This window comes from Haemaphysalis longicornis, unplaced genomic scaffold (assembly GCF_048455015.1).
Source record: "Haemaphysalis longicornis isolate Haplotype H1 unplaced genomic scaffold, Haemaphysalis longicornis Haplotype H1 scaffold_1, whole genome shotgun sequence".
Classification (NCBI taxonomy): Eukaryota; Metazoa; Arthropoda; class Arachnida; order Ixodida; family Ixodidae; genus Haemaphysalis; species Haemaphysalis longicornis.
In genome coordinates, this window is record NW_027526203.1 from 457,086,734 (window position 1) to 457,102,659 (window position 15,926).

Genomic DNA, 15,926 nt, shown 5'->3' on the forward strand with positions numbered 1-15,926 from the left:
CGTGAAAATTCCACACCCTTGTAAAATTGCGCTGTGTCCTTATAGAAAGAAGCAACAAGCTAAAAAACATTTACACTGCACACGACCCGTGCGCTATCGCCCATACATTACCGGACACGTATTTTACACCCGCAAGCGCCTGTGTGATCGGGTCCTTCCCGTACCTTTTTACCATTTTTGGACAGTCGTTGTTTATACTAAGGAGAAGGAATAAACATTTATACAAGTGTACCGAGTTGCTAATTTTACGTATTATTTAAAATACGTTTCTATGGATGCGCAAGAGTATTTAGGGGGGATTGTTCAGTAAAATTAAGCAGTTGTGAGTTTGCGTCTGTCATGTGGCATTCCCATTTTCATATATATCATTTTCAAATCCGACATGAATCACCTTGTCCAGAAACGTGTTTCACTCAGCATAACAAAATGCCTAATATGGTCCCGTCTTAACCTTTCAAGGTTGACCTAAGTTTAAAGAAAGAGGAGAAAACGCGTAATATAATGCACGTTGTTGCCCACATGTGTGAGAGGTGTGTGCCATGACTCGCTTGTTTTTTTTTTTTTAAGTTTTTCCCACAATGCTTGCTTTCAATACAATTTTGAAAAAGGCGAGCCACAATTCCTGGACAATCTCGGACCAAAAGGGGGTTAATCAGTTTTGAAAATACGTGTTAAAGTACTGCTTTTTCATCGCTACAGAACACGACGCCTAGTCTAGTTTCGATTGTAAGTAATAGTGATAACCATAGTTTGGCTTTTCGCGTTACATGCGTTCTCTTCTCGCTGCTCTTGCAACGTTGGCGGGACCCCCCCCCCCCCCCCCCGGGCCCCTTCCCGAAAAAAAAAACGAAATGCACAGAATTTTATTTTTTAACCAATCCTCAAGAAGTAAATGCGAAGACAAAGGCGATATTCAGTTTACAAAACACAGTAGTTACCGGGAACCCGTTACGCTGATTCGCAACGAGAAATAAAAAGGAAATGTTTTACTACATCTGCAACAGCGCAACTTCATTTATTGCCATCTTTAGGGTTCCTAAGCGACCTTATACGCATGAATGCAAACACATCTCGCTGTTGCAGGCACCTGCTAGATTTTAAAAGGAACGCAAATGGTCAACAGAGCAGCCGTAACAGAAAATTTGTGCTCACTGTGAGGTCCCAGAAGCTTGTTTGCACACTGTAAACCTGCTTGTCACTTTGCGAAAACCTAGCTAAACATAAGATGTTGATTGTACTGCGTGCGTTGACAATTCAATTCGCAAGTTCACTTGCGACGAAAGCCGTAAATAAGTGATCCGAAACCGTTATTCATCAAACCTTCCTTCAGAGTCGCTAAAGTTTCATTTAAAAGACCTGTTAGAGCGGTTACATTTATATCTCTGCACTGATAAAAATTCAGTAATCTTATGTTGCCTTTTGAACACAAAAAATATCGTAAGCTCTTAGAAAGAATTTCGGGGCAGTGCAGTAGTGTTACCATTTCAGGGCATCCCACAAATGCAAGAATGCGTCATGCTACCAGTGAAAGCGTTGAGATTGCCGTTGTAAATTTCAGAGATCGAGGCTTCCTGATTTGTTTCTATTTATGCTTTTATTGAAGGCTCAAAGCCATAGTCTGGAAAGATCGAGCTTGCTACGAGCCACAGCGTACAAGTTCATTGTCACAATTACGGCCATTCTGAGATTCCCGATGAGTCGTCGCTTTTTTTTTTGGCGTAGTAATGAAAACTGACTGCCGCTTCCATGCTATACATTGAACGTTGAGGAACCGAACTACAGCATACCACTCTTGTTTGCGCCTTTCGTGCGCACATACGGCGAGAAAAAGGCACGAAGCGCGCCCACAGTGTGCATTCTTACGGGCCGCTCAGCGGAGCATCCACACTAGCAGCGCGACGCTGTCGCCACCTACATGTCGAGCTCGCGGCGAATAGCAGCGAAGGCATTTATTGGTACCGGTGATATTCCGCGGCAGATCCAAAACACGTGCGGCAAGCGTTGTCGGCTCGCTCGGCCAGAGGCGATGCGTCGACTAAGAAAAAAGAGGGTTGGGAGGGTAGAGGGTTGGCTCGAAGCGCCCTTGCTATGTCAAGAATCTGCTGTATCGTTTCCTTGTTGGGTGCGCAGGCCGTATGAAAGTGCGCGCTCGCCGCTCCTCCAGTCCGGCCGTGAGTTTCGTTTTCGTTCCCGGTAGAAACCGCCGTTACCCGCTGACTATTTTGGAGCAGACATGGAGCAAATATTCAAAATAACACGCTTTTGGAGCAGCATGGAGCAGGGTGACCTTATTGGCGCAGCAGTTCCACCACTGATTATGGGTCAACCCTGATCACTATAAAAACAAAGTGACCGGTCCTACAGAACTAAGGGTGGGAGAACCCTAATCCTGTCATTTACGAAATCTTTTTTAAGTGCGAATGCACTTTATAAGCGACCCCAAACCTTCCACCGCCGGCGGCGGCGGCGTCCGCAGTCCTCCTCTCCCTAGCAACGGCGTGGAGCGGAGAGGAGCGTCGGTAGCAACGGCGCGGTGACGTCACTTCACCACGTGACCGCGCTCGCTCCGCCTCCTCGCCCTGGCTGCGCGCGTGCGCGCCGCTCACCGCACCGCTCCTCGCGCCGTGACGTCATGGTATGACGTCACAGCGCGCCTCCTCTCCCCAGCAGCTGCCGCGCGCCTCTCTCCACCGTGACGTCACACTCTCTCCTCTCCCCCTCGCTCGGCTGCAGCTGCCGTGCGCCGCTGTCCCTCTCCCCTTGCGCTCGCCTCCTCTCTCAGCCACCTGGCTCGGCGGGCTCGGCGCGGCGTACCCCCCTATACATGCAGCGATAAACTGCCAGACCTCCGTGGGTCGGCTCGCGCGCGCTCACGGGCGAATGCCAACGGATTTTAACTTTACTCCCCCTCATAGCATCACCCCGTGCATTCGCACTTAACCATGTTCACCCTCGGGGAAATGCTTGGGAGTTTTTTTCAACATCACTCCTATTTCAAGGTACAGGACAGAAGGTTCATGAATGACAGCCTTTTCTACAAGAACTGTCTCATGAGAACAATTAACTGGCACCCTCCAAGAATGTTTATAACATCTCGACCAGACGGACTGCTGTCCAACCCTTGATTTCAGGAATTGTCTAAATTGAAAAATTATTGCATTTCTGGCTCCACTGCACTGTCATAACTTACTATACATGTGTCACACAATCAAATATGCTGTATAGTTTCTTATATTTACGTAAAAGAAAATCTCGTTTGGGGAAAAAAAAAATTCCGCTTCGCAATGCACACCTGCAGTTTTCTTGCAGTGATTTAGCCATCTGCACCTCAAAGCACCGCACCGTGGATGATGGCATCCCTGTTGGCAAGCCTCCTCAGCGCCTGCCAGCTCCTTTTGAGCCTCCAGGCATGAATTTCTTTTGAAGGATGTTACTAGTGGCCATGCCGCCCATGAAAACTTTGGCACAAGTTTCATCATGTACCACATACCTATGACAAAAAACATTGCACCACAGTATTGTTTACCAGATACGCTGATGGTGATGACACAATTCAATATGATGGGGAGTGTGATAGCTGCAAGAAAAGCACCACTGATCTTAATGATGGGACTGACGAGGTGATGAGCTGTGATAAGAGGTTAGAAGTTTGAAGATGATGACAACTAAGTGTGACAAGGTGTCCACCCAGTAACGTGGCTAGACACCAATAGACTAGGCATCAATAGACAGCTACAACTGTGATCGTATAAAGTGGTGAAGGCTGAAGAGATTCCTTACGAACAGTGGGAGGATACTGTTGAGGAATTGCATGATGAAAAGTCGAACAGAGTTCATTTAACCGTTTTGATTGATTGATTGTGGGGTTTAACGTGCCGACGCAACGCAGGCGATGAGGCGCGCCGTAGTGGAGGGCTCCGGATTAATTTTGACCACCTGGGGATCTTTATCGTGCGCCGAAATCTCGTACACACAGGCGTTTTTGCTTTTTGCCTCCATCAGAAAAGCGGCCGCCGCGGCCGAGAATCGAACCCGCGACCTCGTGCTCAGCAGCGCAACGCCTTAGCCACTGAGCCACCGCGGCGGGTCATTTAACCGTTTTGGCCCTGGTGGTGTCAATAGCGTCATCACAAAAAAGTTCTAGTGCATTGAGAACGACGCCAAAACTGCTAGTTTTCCTGGGAATTGTTCAATGATGCCTATTGCGATAGACATCACCGTTTTTGCATTTCCGCGGTTCTGGATGCTACAAAGCAGCAGCAGCTCCAATGAAGACAAAATATCTGCACTACGAACCTCATTTTAAGGTGTTTCTGCTCGATCCAAAATGTTTAACTGCCAGATGTACTAGATTAATTCACAGAAAACACTGTTCTGCTTGAAATAAAAACAATCATGGCTGAAACAGCTAAGATGAGGATTGTGACTAACCAGCCCATGCCAGTGACTAGGCTTGAGATAGGAGTAACGATTTTGATTGCAGTGACGATTGCATGGAGAAGAGTGTGGCTAGTGACATGACTGGGAGTTTCTCTGCTACTTTTTCATACCACATTTGCATTACGACCAATTTTACAGCAGTTCTCTTGAACCCTGTGCATATGCTGGAATGGCTGTGGAATTAACTATAGCAATGAATGTTATAAAACTCGGCACATTTATAAAGTCACCTCAGCAGTCAAATGTGGTGTTTGCACGTACATGCCATTATGGTTAATTTCAGGGATCATACTGTTTTCACCAAAACTTACTTTTGAAAATGCACGACAGTGGAATATTTCCTAGCTGTTTCTTAGAACTTTTGTGTGTAAGGTAAGTGTTGCTAAAAATATGCAAGACTCGGCCTTCAGTGCCCAAGGATTTGCGTTCACAGCATAGACACAGCAGTTCAATCACAGCCACATTAACGGTTGGTATCAAAACAGTGAAACCTCCTTTTGAAGTGCAGTTCAGGAACACATTGAAAGCAGACATACCGAACTAGAACATTTTATTTGAACCTTATCCTGAAGGCACTTTGTGTTTGAGCACTTGAAACGCTGGTGTCAGTTTATTTCTGTGCACTAAATAAAGAACATTCCCTTGAATTGAAACTATGATGGCACATACACGACTTTACACTGTGAAATGGCATTATAAACACATGAAAAATTTGGCTGCATATATATACACACAGTAGATGCCACTTAAAGAACAAAATTAAAAGTTTATTCTATTGCAATAAACATAATACCTCCACCTGTTCACAAGAAACAGACGACACTCATGGTTTTACAAGCCCTAACATTTAAAAAGTGAACACTAGAATTTTTAGAATGTCAACTTGAAACAAGAAATGCAGGCTTTGGAATCACCATACACGAGACACCCCTCTGGGAGCTAAATTACTGAATATAGTGTGCTTTCACTAAATGCGAAAGCACAATGTCATTCTGATGCTTCACAAATGACCATTAAAATTTCCTCAAAGTACAAGTTGAACTCCCCTGGAACACAATAATGAGATACTTGTGTTGTACACACGCGGCATACTAGCAAGCCCAATGAAGGAGGACAGTAACTCCAATACACTTCCTGTTCAGGTAAGGCCTCATCTCATTGGGTAACGCAATTCATTTCTTCCTTGCACTAGCACATCAAGAATTTAAACAGCACAGAACATGGCTTTGGGCAATCAAAACTAGAAACAGACGCACCACCTTATGGCAGTGTACATGCTCATGCACACAAAATGACCAGAGCTGGAGACAACAAAAAAAAGATCAAAAGCAAAAGCAAACTCAACACAGGCAGCAGCCAACTTGACAAAAGGACAAGGAGAACATGAAATAATGCAGATGAACAACAGTTATTTCTGTCTTTGGCTGCCCCTCAATGAATGCCCCAGAAGTTAGTTGCCCCACCCCACCCGGTCACTGCCTGAAGGACTGAACAAAGTTGATCACAGCCATGACGACCTCGTCCGCATTCCAGCGTTCGCTCAAGTAAAAAATGCGCAGGCTGTCTTTGGTGTAGTGCTGCAGGATGCCCCATTGCTCGTACAGCTGGACAGCATTGCGGAAAGTGTCTGCAGCAAAGCTTTCTTCTGCAATCGCAAGGGTGGGTGGGGGAAGGAGGGGAGGGAGATCCATTAGGTGAAATTTACAGGTAATTTTCTCTGCAGTGGAAAATCACAGTGGTATCAAGGCCAACTAGCCCCAGGCTCCACTTGAAAACAAAGACCTTGTAAATCGTAAAATTGACACTTTGTAAACAAAAAGAGAACTGGCAATGCGGAAAGGGTTGAACACAACACAATCAATGTCCACTGCAGTAGCACAAAAGGCCTCTGCCAAACTGACTTCCAACCCCTCCTAACCCATCCGAACCCACTCCTATCCAAAGCCATCCCATGACCCTGATCTCATCCCTCCGTACAGTTTTACCCCTGCTTCTAGACCCACCCCTTGATAGCCTTCTGTCCCTTGAACGGTTGTCAGGTCTCATTACATGCCCTGCCCAACTCCACTGCCTTCTTTCCAATCGAGCTGGGATAGCTTCGACACAGGCCTCATCAGTGAGGCATGAAAATCATTTTTCATTTCTGGAGTTACTTCCATCATCCTTCTTGCAGTGGCTCGGAGTGTGGATGCAAGCTTTATGTTAAAAAACAGGGGGGGTGCAGAAGGGGCAAGTGCCCCTTCTATAGCCCCCTGCCGACGAACATGCTGGAGGCCTGTGCTGCAACGTGATCAGCGGGACGATTTCAAGTGAGACCAGGCATGAAAAACTCCCAAGTATTTATACTCGAACAGCTGCGTTAATATGGTGTTACTTATACTATTTGGGGATTGTTGCAAGATTTTTTCAATCTTCCCGCCATCAAAACACAGGTTGTGTTGGGGACTTAAACTTTGCTGTTTGAAATGGGCATTCAATTCCTTGGCATCGGTGCCACCAAGTTGAATGAGCTGCAAAATTAGTGCCAAGCGATGCGCAAAAAAACCGCTGCCTTTACTGCATTTTCCAGGATTCATAGTTTTTCTTTTAATTTTTATTATTAAAAAATAGTATTAGAATATACTATGAAGATTACAGTTTTATGACACTGTTTTGTCTATTGTTCCTCCAAAAATGGCGAATTATCATTAATTATGTTGGGAACTATTTGACCGACTCAAGAAATAATGGCATATTTGAAATCAATGGGGAAAAAGCAGCAAGACCGGCAAGTTTTAGAGTTTAGTTAAAAATGGAAGGAAATTGTTTTAACAGCCATGTCCCCCTTTAACTTACAGGTTTGACGCTGCTTGGCATAGCGTTGGTCTCACGAATAAGGTTACCTACCTTAATATAAGCCTGACAAGGCCAAACAGCTAGAAAAGCTCTGCAAAAGTGATGCTTGCACTCTCTCTTCATATGTCAGCAGAGGTGTACTGGACAATGCTTTATAAGTAGGAACTTATTTCGTTTTCGCACCATATTTTGTCTTTTTTTTTTTTTTTCCCCCAAAAACCTAAACTTCTTATTGTATGAAGCTTTTTTCCAGATACTCGGTCAGTCATGCAGGAGCAATGTCTTAGTTTCCAGTTTAGAAGTAGAAGGGCCGTTCTTTGGCTAGGATTCATTACTTGAACAGCCCAAAGACAATACAAAGAAGAGTAAGCACACTGGACAAGTAAAAAAAATTGCCCGAAAAAGCATTTTTTAGGAACCACTTTTCTCTTCGCGCAGTTTTTCCTCCAAAAAGTCTGTACCTGAACAGTACCAGATACTTATAAAAGCCATACAGACCCAATTTCGATGAAAAAATTACGTTTTCCAAAACTGCCCACTTTTTTGCCACAAGCGGCATCACAGTGATAAATTTTCGAGAGGTACTACATTCCAGCATGTAGTGCAACTAGAAAGATCATTTGTTTTTCAAAGTTGAATGTCTAAATCTTGCAATAAGAAAAACAGATTTCGCATTTCATGATTCAACAATTGTTGAATTAGCATTATTCATATTTGGTTAGCGGGAGTAGTATAATCTCAGAAGTTAGAATTGATGTAAACTTGCATGAGACCGGCAGACAAAAAACTGCTTCCGACATTGCATTCTCCCCAACTTCTAGTATCTATTCATGCCTTGTTAGTAATTTTGTTGAATAGTTTTTTTTTCTACCGTTCTCAAGAACAATCAAGAATGATTTTTAATTATACCAGAAACTAATTAGTGTACATCAAAACTAATTGGATATTTAAAATCACTGGAGAAAAAACTGAACAAGCCCACAAAGTTTCATCAAAATTGGTTGGAAAGAAAAAAAAAGAAAAAAAAAAGGAAGACCAGTGTGTCCGCTTAAGCAACAGTAGTTGCAACAGCAGATCTGCAACAGCATGCCAAACGTTTTTATACTGCAAGCCTGTTCCTTAAAGGTGTTGTGCCCCCAAATTTTTTGCTTGTGCATTCTTTGTTGCAAACGTTTTATATTTCTTTAGAAAGCATGATACATGCTCTCACATGCACATATTCTGAGTAAAAAATTTGTTATCGCACGATTCATGCGAAGAGGATTCGGTATCGGTTTCTGGGCACCGATTCAAGCAGTGATGTCACAGTGTTGTGAGGATGCTCTGCCACGTCTGTCTACCATGCGGCGCTGCGACTTTACTGCGGCGTCTGCTCCCGCATGCACGTGCTTCACCACGGAAATAAACACGCCGACTCGTCATGTCAAGCCGCGACAGCTCCGACACAGACTCTTTGTCTGCATCCTCGGATGCAGACAAATGAAAACCATGGATATGCAAACAATGGAAATGCAATTGGATATGCAAACCATGCCCCTTAAAAAACCGTTTCAATAAAAAAAAAAAAGTTGTCCCCGCCGCGAATTGAACCCGCAACGTTGACCGAGCGGCGTGACGCGCGAGACCACTGCGCCACCGCACAATTGTCCCACCGCGAAATAGCCGGTGTACTAGATGGAGGCCCATCCTTCGAGTCGTATGTCGGTATTTACTAGCTAGTTTATAGAATTCCTGGCTGGTAAACCGAAATTTCTTGAATAGCGCTTGCGCAGCAAGGTTTCGCAAAGCCCCCGCAATAGCTTATCGCCATCAACTCTGCTCCTTCGCGAAAGCGCTCGCAAAAATAAGTGTGCCCGGCTGCTACAGCGATTTTGCACTCTAGGGATAGTGCTTGCCATACTTTGGTTTTACGTTTTGTTAAATACCTTGGCCGATATTGATCTTTTATTACCCAAATTACCCGACGTAACTCTTCGTCTGCACAAAACTGACCTTATATTTTCTACAGGCGAGCCGATCACACACGCATACGCAGTTTGCAGCTTCGGGGTAGCGGAGTCACCGAAAAGCACGGCCGAAGCGTCGAACGCCAAAATACGCATCGCAATAGCGCTACTGTTGAGTTGTATGAGCTTCATGGACCTTACTGAGCTTATTACACTCCAGAAAGTAACAAAATAGAGCCGCATTCATTGTGACACGAATGTTGTCGGGGCGCAGTTTTCGCTTCTCGGTCGATTCCCGATGACGCGTCGGGCGACCAGTCGGCGTCTTTGGTCGGTGAGCCAGTCACACTACGGAGACTTTCTATCGGCCGACGTGTTTGTGTCGTTGTCGGCGTAGTGTGACAACGTGGTCTGGCAATTCGGCAGTTGGCCAATGGTTTGGCGACTCGTCGGTGTCGCCGTCGTGTCGGCCCAGTGTGTCTGATACGACCAAGCAACCAAACAAACTGTGGTAACTGGAGTTCACATTGACATCGCTCGAGTCGCCAACGTGGTATGACGTCACAAACTTTGTTATGCTGGCAATTCACTGACGTCATGGTTAGTGGCGCTAGCGATGGGTCCCTATCTCCAGAAGAGCTTTTAGGTACTTTTTAGAAGCGAATTAAAATATATATTAAGTGCTTGCTGTACCCAGCACTTCGTGTTGATGGTCCTTGCATACAGAGATAGCCTACAGCATGCTTTTTACAGACTTAAAATTTGGCGGCACAACACCTTTAACTCTTTCGCTACCGCTGGAAAATTGACAAATTTTTAGGGGTCCAAGGAAACATTTTTTTCCAGCTAAAAAAATTGGTTTGGCACCAATTACAGGAACACAAAATGCAGATTATTTAACGGCCTTTCCAATAACACCAGTTTTAAAGATGTTTTTATATACCATATATCAAAATCAAAATTTTTGTCAAGTTGTCGAAAAAAATTATAAAAAAGGAGTTGTGTTTATCAAACCACCGGTAGTAGAAAAAAAAATTCAGTAGAAAATTAGTAGAAAAAATCATCAGCATTCTTCATTGGTAGCAGTGACGCGCGATGACCACGCCCCTTTTCCACACCCAGGTGATTCAAAAGCGTGTCAAAAATCACATTTCCGTTGCAAAAATGAAAACAAAACTGATTTTGAAAGGCCATTTTCCGATCTAACTCCGAACAGCTTTACTTGTTCGAGCAACGCCTGGAACGCTATGAAAAGGCGCTCCCAAAGTATCGATCGAATTGATCAATTTTGAATAAGTGCAGTAGCGAAAGAGTTAAGCGAACTTAAGTTGCTGCATTAACTCGCATTCACCAAGCACATCCACCCAGCAAATGGATCTTCCGCCAACAACAGTAACAGTACAACCTCGTCAATACATACCCCACTGTGGTCATCAAAAAAAGGTACTCATGTCAAGTCCTGAAGTCATTCTTCCTAATTTTGGTTTAAGCGATCATGCCATATCTTGTGTGCAGCATTTCTGCCTCCCCTCCCGGTACACTGCAACTATATTCCAGTACTGTACTGCTGAAAGCTTGCACATGACTCGCATAGCAAAACTCGGAAGAAGCCTCCATCACTGTGAGTGAACTGGCCCAAGTAAGAGGTACTACTCCAATCAGGCTCTCGAGACCCCACCTCTGAACACCAAACTTAGCCAATGCAGAACCGGACGCCCTTTACAGGAATACGTTTCTTCACTTTGAGTTCCAATAATTACATGCTTACCAAAATGTATTGCCCCTTCTTGCAGCTTGTCTTGGGCCACCTTCTGTATCATCCGGAAGAATACCCGCTCTGCAACAAAAGGAAGTCAAGTGCCTCCTACATCACAGCCAAAGTGTATATGGGACACCACCACCAATTTCAGCAAAGCTGGTAGCTGGTGACACGAAAACCTCAAATGTATTTACTAAGGATTTTGATGGCATCTTTCAGCACCTGCAGGGCCTCACCACGTAACTCTTTCGTTACAGTGGGAAATTAAATTTTCAGGGGCCCAAGAAAACATTTTTTTGTGCTAAACCCATTTGTTAGGCATACATTGCAGCGATTAAAAGTGTACACGATTTGATGTCCTTTAAATTTGTCCCAATGTTGAAGGAAATGACAGTAAAACCTTGGTTATACGAATCTCAAAAGGTTGCGTAAAATATTCGTATCACCAAAAAAAAAAAAAAAAAGAAATCGGCTGGGAAGAGAGGCAGTAAAACATACTAGTATTTTATTTGTGCTGGAAAAATTCAAAGATATCCTTTCGGGTTTTTTTCTTTGCGAGGTCGGCGAGCAGTGAATTCTAAAAGTTGAACTGCGCAGATGTGCTCTCCCGAACGTGCTAAGATGCCACGGCACGCCTCAAAATGTCCAGGGCGTGCATTGTTTCGCCTGTTGATGGTTCATCTTCACTGATGCTGTGGTCGCATCGCCACTGTCGTCGCTTCTGGAAATTTCTGGTTGCGATGTCGTGACTTCGTTCACTGACACCCGCGGTGATGTCGATGTCGAGTTTGTCCTAGTCCTCTGAGTGTTCTGGCTCCTGCGAGGTGGTGACCACAGATACGACAACGCCGCACTTCCCCTTCCCGAAGCAGTTTCTTATGATGGTCTTGGGCGATACACGTTCCCAGGCCATGGCAATGAAACACAGTGCATCTATGAGGCTAATCTGCAGGTTATTATCTTTCCGTTCAATCTCGACCAGAAGACGATGCACGAGAAACCCTTTAAAGTAACGCTTGGCATTTTGTATGATACCAGCATCTAATGGCGGCAAATGGCTGGTTGTGTTAGCAGGAAGAAATACCGGCTTCATAATTTGCAGCACCACTTGCTTCGGGTGCACTATAGAGTTTCATTCTAATATATACTAGAGGGAAATCTGGTGCTGCAATTGCGAGCCGTCGTGGGCACCGCCATTGCCGCCAGTGACGTTCCTCGCCTACTTGACTTGGCTAGTGACAAGGCTTCTTTTTTGTCTCCAAGCCAAAATCAACAAAAAAGGGTAACACCTTTTTCTCGTTCATCTTGCATGAAGCTTCTAAATAATACCTGACAAATTTTTGGAGCTTCAACTTCATAATAACAAAACAAATTTGATCAATCTCCTACAGTAATATTGTTGCGTTTTTGCAGCCAGAGGCAACTTTCCAGCATGTTCATGAGTTATGCCAAGGACAAGTGGAATGTGCCTGCCTGGTACATGACAGAACGCTCGCTGAAGCTCGGCTCGCCTAGATAGCGGCGCCAAATTTCCCTCTAGTGTATATGTTGGTATAAAACTCTATGGGGTGCGCGGTGCATTAATCCAGGAGCAGGGGGACCCTCCGACTTTGGCTCGACATTTTGCGATCCAAGTACATTAAAAACTCTGGGAACCGCATTTGCGCCTTCTTGTTTGCCTTGTAGGCACAAGGCAGACGGCCAGCCAGCTTGAAGCAGCGCGAATTCCAGTACTGGCCAACCACAGTGAGTTGCATTTTTTTTTTACCCGTCTGTGCAGCAAAACCGAACTGCCATGCGTTGCTTGCTTTTCTGGCCGCCTTGGCAAGCTTCGCCCTTGAAGTAGAGGCTCTTCCCAGGCTGCAGATAATAGGAAAGGCCGGCCTCATCAGCACTGAAAATACTGCGAGCCTCATAGCCTGCAGTAAGTGACGGCAACGTACTCTTCATCCAATCGCTGACGACAGCCCCGTCAACTTTTTTTTCCCTCGCCGTTGACAGTTTTGTAAGCAAGGTCATGCCTTGCCTTAAAATGGTGGATCCAGCCCCCAAATGTCTGAAGGTTATACCCGCCAAGGGCCAACACCATGTTGGCGAAGAAGCTGGCCGTCGACGTTCACCCCAGTGGCACTGACATCGCTAAACCATGTTAACTCTTTCGGATATGCTAAGGCAGGATGGTGCCTTTGCTTAATGTAATAAAAAATTTGTACCGAGACATCCTTTTTCATCACTTTTTCCGGCGGTCCCGAAAGAGTTAAGAGGGCATCCTCCAACTTAACATGGTGTACAGTCTTCGCATCCTCTGCATCCGCACTGAAGTGTTGCACACTGTGCATGATTTGCTCATGCTGGCCAACAATGGCAGAGAGTCGACGGCGCAAGGCCTAAGTCTTTCGAGAGATCGGTCCTCCTTTCGGGTCCTTATCAACCTTTCTCAAAATATCCAAATTCTCTTTGAAAGAAAGTGCTTTCCCTTTCTTGATATGCCGACTTAACCTTGTGGATGCATCTGTTTGGGCTGACGCAACTGACCAACTAGAGTGCCAGGGTGTTTCCATTCGTCAAAACAGGAGGGGGGTGCTCGCCGGCCTTCCCCACAGCTCTCTCCCTTTTTGATTTTTTTTTGTTAGCTGCACAAACGGCACGTTAGGCAGTAGTGTCGGTGCACCTAGGATGGGAGCTTTTTTTGTGTGCTCCCCTCGCCACTTTCCTGCTGCCAGTCGTGGTTTGCTCATTCGTATCACCTGTACCAGCATGCGTGAGCCTTCAGAACAGCCAAAATGTGGCTCACTGTATACAGAGCACTTCAGCTGGGGAATTGTATGAATTCGTATCATCTCGAAATCCATACCAGCTGTGGTTGTATCACCGCAGTTTCTACCAAGTACAGAACATCACTGTCGAACCCCGCAATAACGAAAGTCAGTTATATTACTTTGGGAGCCTTACATTGCAGCAACTTTACAGCTCAGCTCTCACACTACAAGAATGGATCGTGTCAAGCACATCCAAAACCTCCCGCAGGTTCGCCTTCTCTGTGTGTTTTCTCTCCTTTGCCCTCGGCACCGAGTATGTCCGACGAGCATGCAAGCGAAGTCCAGCTTCTTCTGTTGACGAATTTTGGCAGACAGTGGCACCTTGTTGTTCCAATGCTGTTTACAAAACTAAGTGAGCACCCCTCTGTTGACATCCAGAAAGGCCACAGCCAACACCGTTTTATTTTGCGCAAGTGCGCCATTAAAGAATGGCATCCTTGCTTTTCAAAATGGTAGGGCGAGCTGCAGGCGGTTCCAAACTCGTTGGCGCTTTCCCACCTTCCTCCACTTGGGCCACTCCCTTGGGCAATGATGGATCCGCCTTATCTTGTAGCGATAAAAACTTCTGCTTTTGGGCTGGTAAAGGCGTCTTACTGAGAGCAAACATGCCGATCGCTGCACACACAACAAGCGCACATGTGCAGCTCAGTGGTAGTGGGCTAGCGTACCCCAGCCAAAGCCGCACCATGAGTCACTATGTATCGCCCCCTGGTGGTGTCGCTGAGAGGCTGCCTTCACGGCCGCCTGCACGGTCCTTTTCGTAAACAAATATAGCAGCGGCTTTGCAAGCGTGCTTTGGCAATAGTTTACACACACTGAATCAGAAAGGAATGCATTCGGGTCCTTTTTGGACACTGTTAGCTGCAAATGAGTAGGCAAAATGCCGACCGGACTTGCAGTGAATTTCGTTAACGCGGGGTCGCTTCCCAAAAACATTTCGTTGCCACAAGGCATGAAATACATGGGCATCTATGGACGTTTGCCGGAGATCTTAAAGGAGCCATGAAGAGAAAACAAAAGTTTGTTTTATTCGAAAGATTAGGTGTTTCATAGTACCCTAAGCGCTTTCCCGGAAGCAAATGATGCTTTATTCACTGAGAAATAAGGCAATTTAAGCCAAAATTTTAAATCTCCCGTTACCGTATTTACTCGCATAATCCTCGCACTTTTTTTTCCGGAAAAGTTAATGCAAAGTTAGGGGTGCGAGAATTATGCGGGAAAAAAAAAAAAATCCGGTGCACAGTGTTGCCAATTTGCCTTATGCCAATCCCGCTAAATGTAGCGGTCGTTTTTTGTATATGTAAGCTCAGTGTTGCCAACAGCAGCTATCCCTTTTTATTTTATTATTTACAACGTAAACAGTCTCCCGCCGATCAGCGATCATGAAATTGCCGCCTTTGCTTTCTGGCGCGCGCCCTATCTCGTCGTCGTATGTGCGCGGCCTACTCCAGTAACGCACGCTGAATTCGGTGACGCCGAAGTGCCTGCCTGCGGCACGGTCGCACGGTTGCCATGTTCGATCGCGTACTCTTTCGCTTTCAATTTGAAAGCGGCAGTGTAGCTGGCGTTCCTCCCCATGGCGAAGCGGCACCAAGGACAAAACAAAGAGATAAAAAAGTTCTCAAAATGGCAGCGAGCTATCCACCACTGACGCGAGTGACTCACTGACTGCTGCCGCTCAACGACGGGACCACGACGGCGACACGACGACACGACAGCGGGCTGCGCGAACACCGTCTAGTTGCGCGCACGCGAAACATGCGCGAAACCGGCTCAAGGACAGTGTGAGTAGCGTGTTAGAGCGCCTGTTAGGGAGTAGCCATGCAGGTTGTTAGGGCGCCTGGATGGCCTTGGATACACAGTGCTCTCCGCCGAACGGAGAGGCGGCGGGGGAGGGCGCGCGTTGGAGAGCACGTGCACCGTGCGGGTTTCGCGCGCAGGCAACTTTCGCCGCTGCAAAGTTAGGGGTGCGAGGATTACGCGAGTGCGAGGATTACGCGAGTAAATACGGTAAATTGCACATTTCGTGACGTGAACAATGGCGTCATACGAGCCGGTCCATGAAACAGATACTTAGTATGTCGACTCCATATAGCACCCACAAGCGGGAATCAAACAGGAACCTGA

At 45.8% G+C, this 15,926-nt stretch overlaps 1 protein-coding gene across 1 annotated transcript in view; it reads right to left on the reverse strand.

The window, feature by feature from the left end:
• Positions 1-4,973: 4,973 nt before the first annotated feature.
• Positions 4,974-15,926, reverse strand: part of Mino (glycerol-3-phosphate acyltransferase mino) — a 100,031-nt gene continuing 89,078 nt past the window's right edge. Inside the window, exons 21-22 of the mRNA XM_077687877.1 lie at positions 10,990-11,058; positions 4,974-6,085 (exon numbers count right to left, since the gene is read on the reverse strand). Of these exons, the coding sequence (XP_077544003.1) occupies positions 5,913-6,085; positions 10,990-11,058 (242 nt within the window). The 3' untranslated portion in view covers positions 4,974-5,912. The remainder of the gene's footprint in view (positions 6,086-10,989; positions 11,059-15,926) is intronic.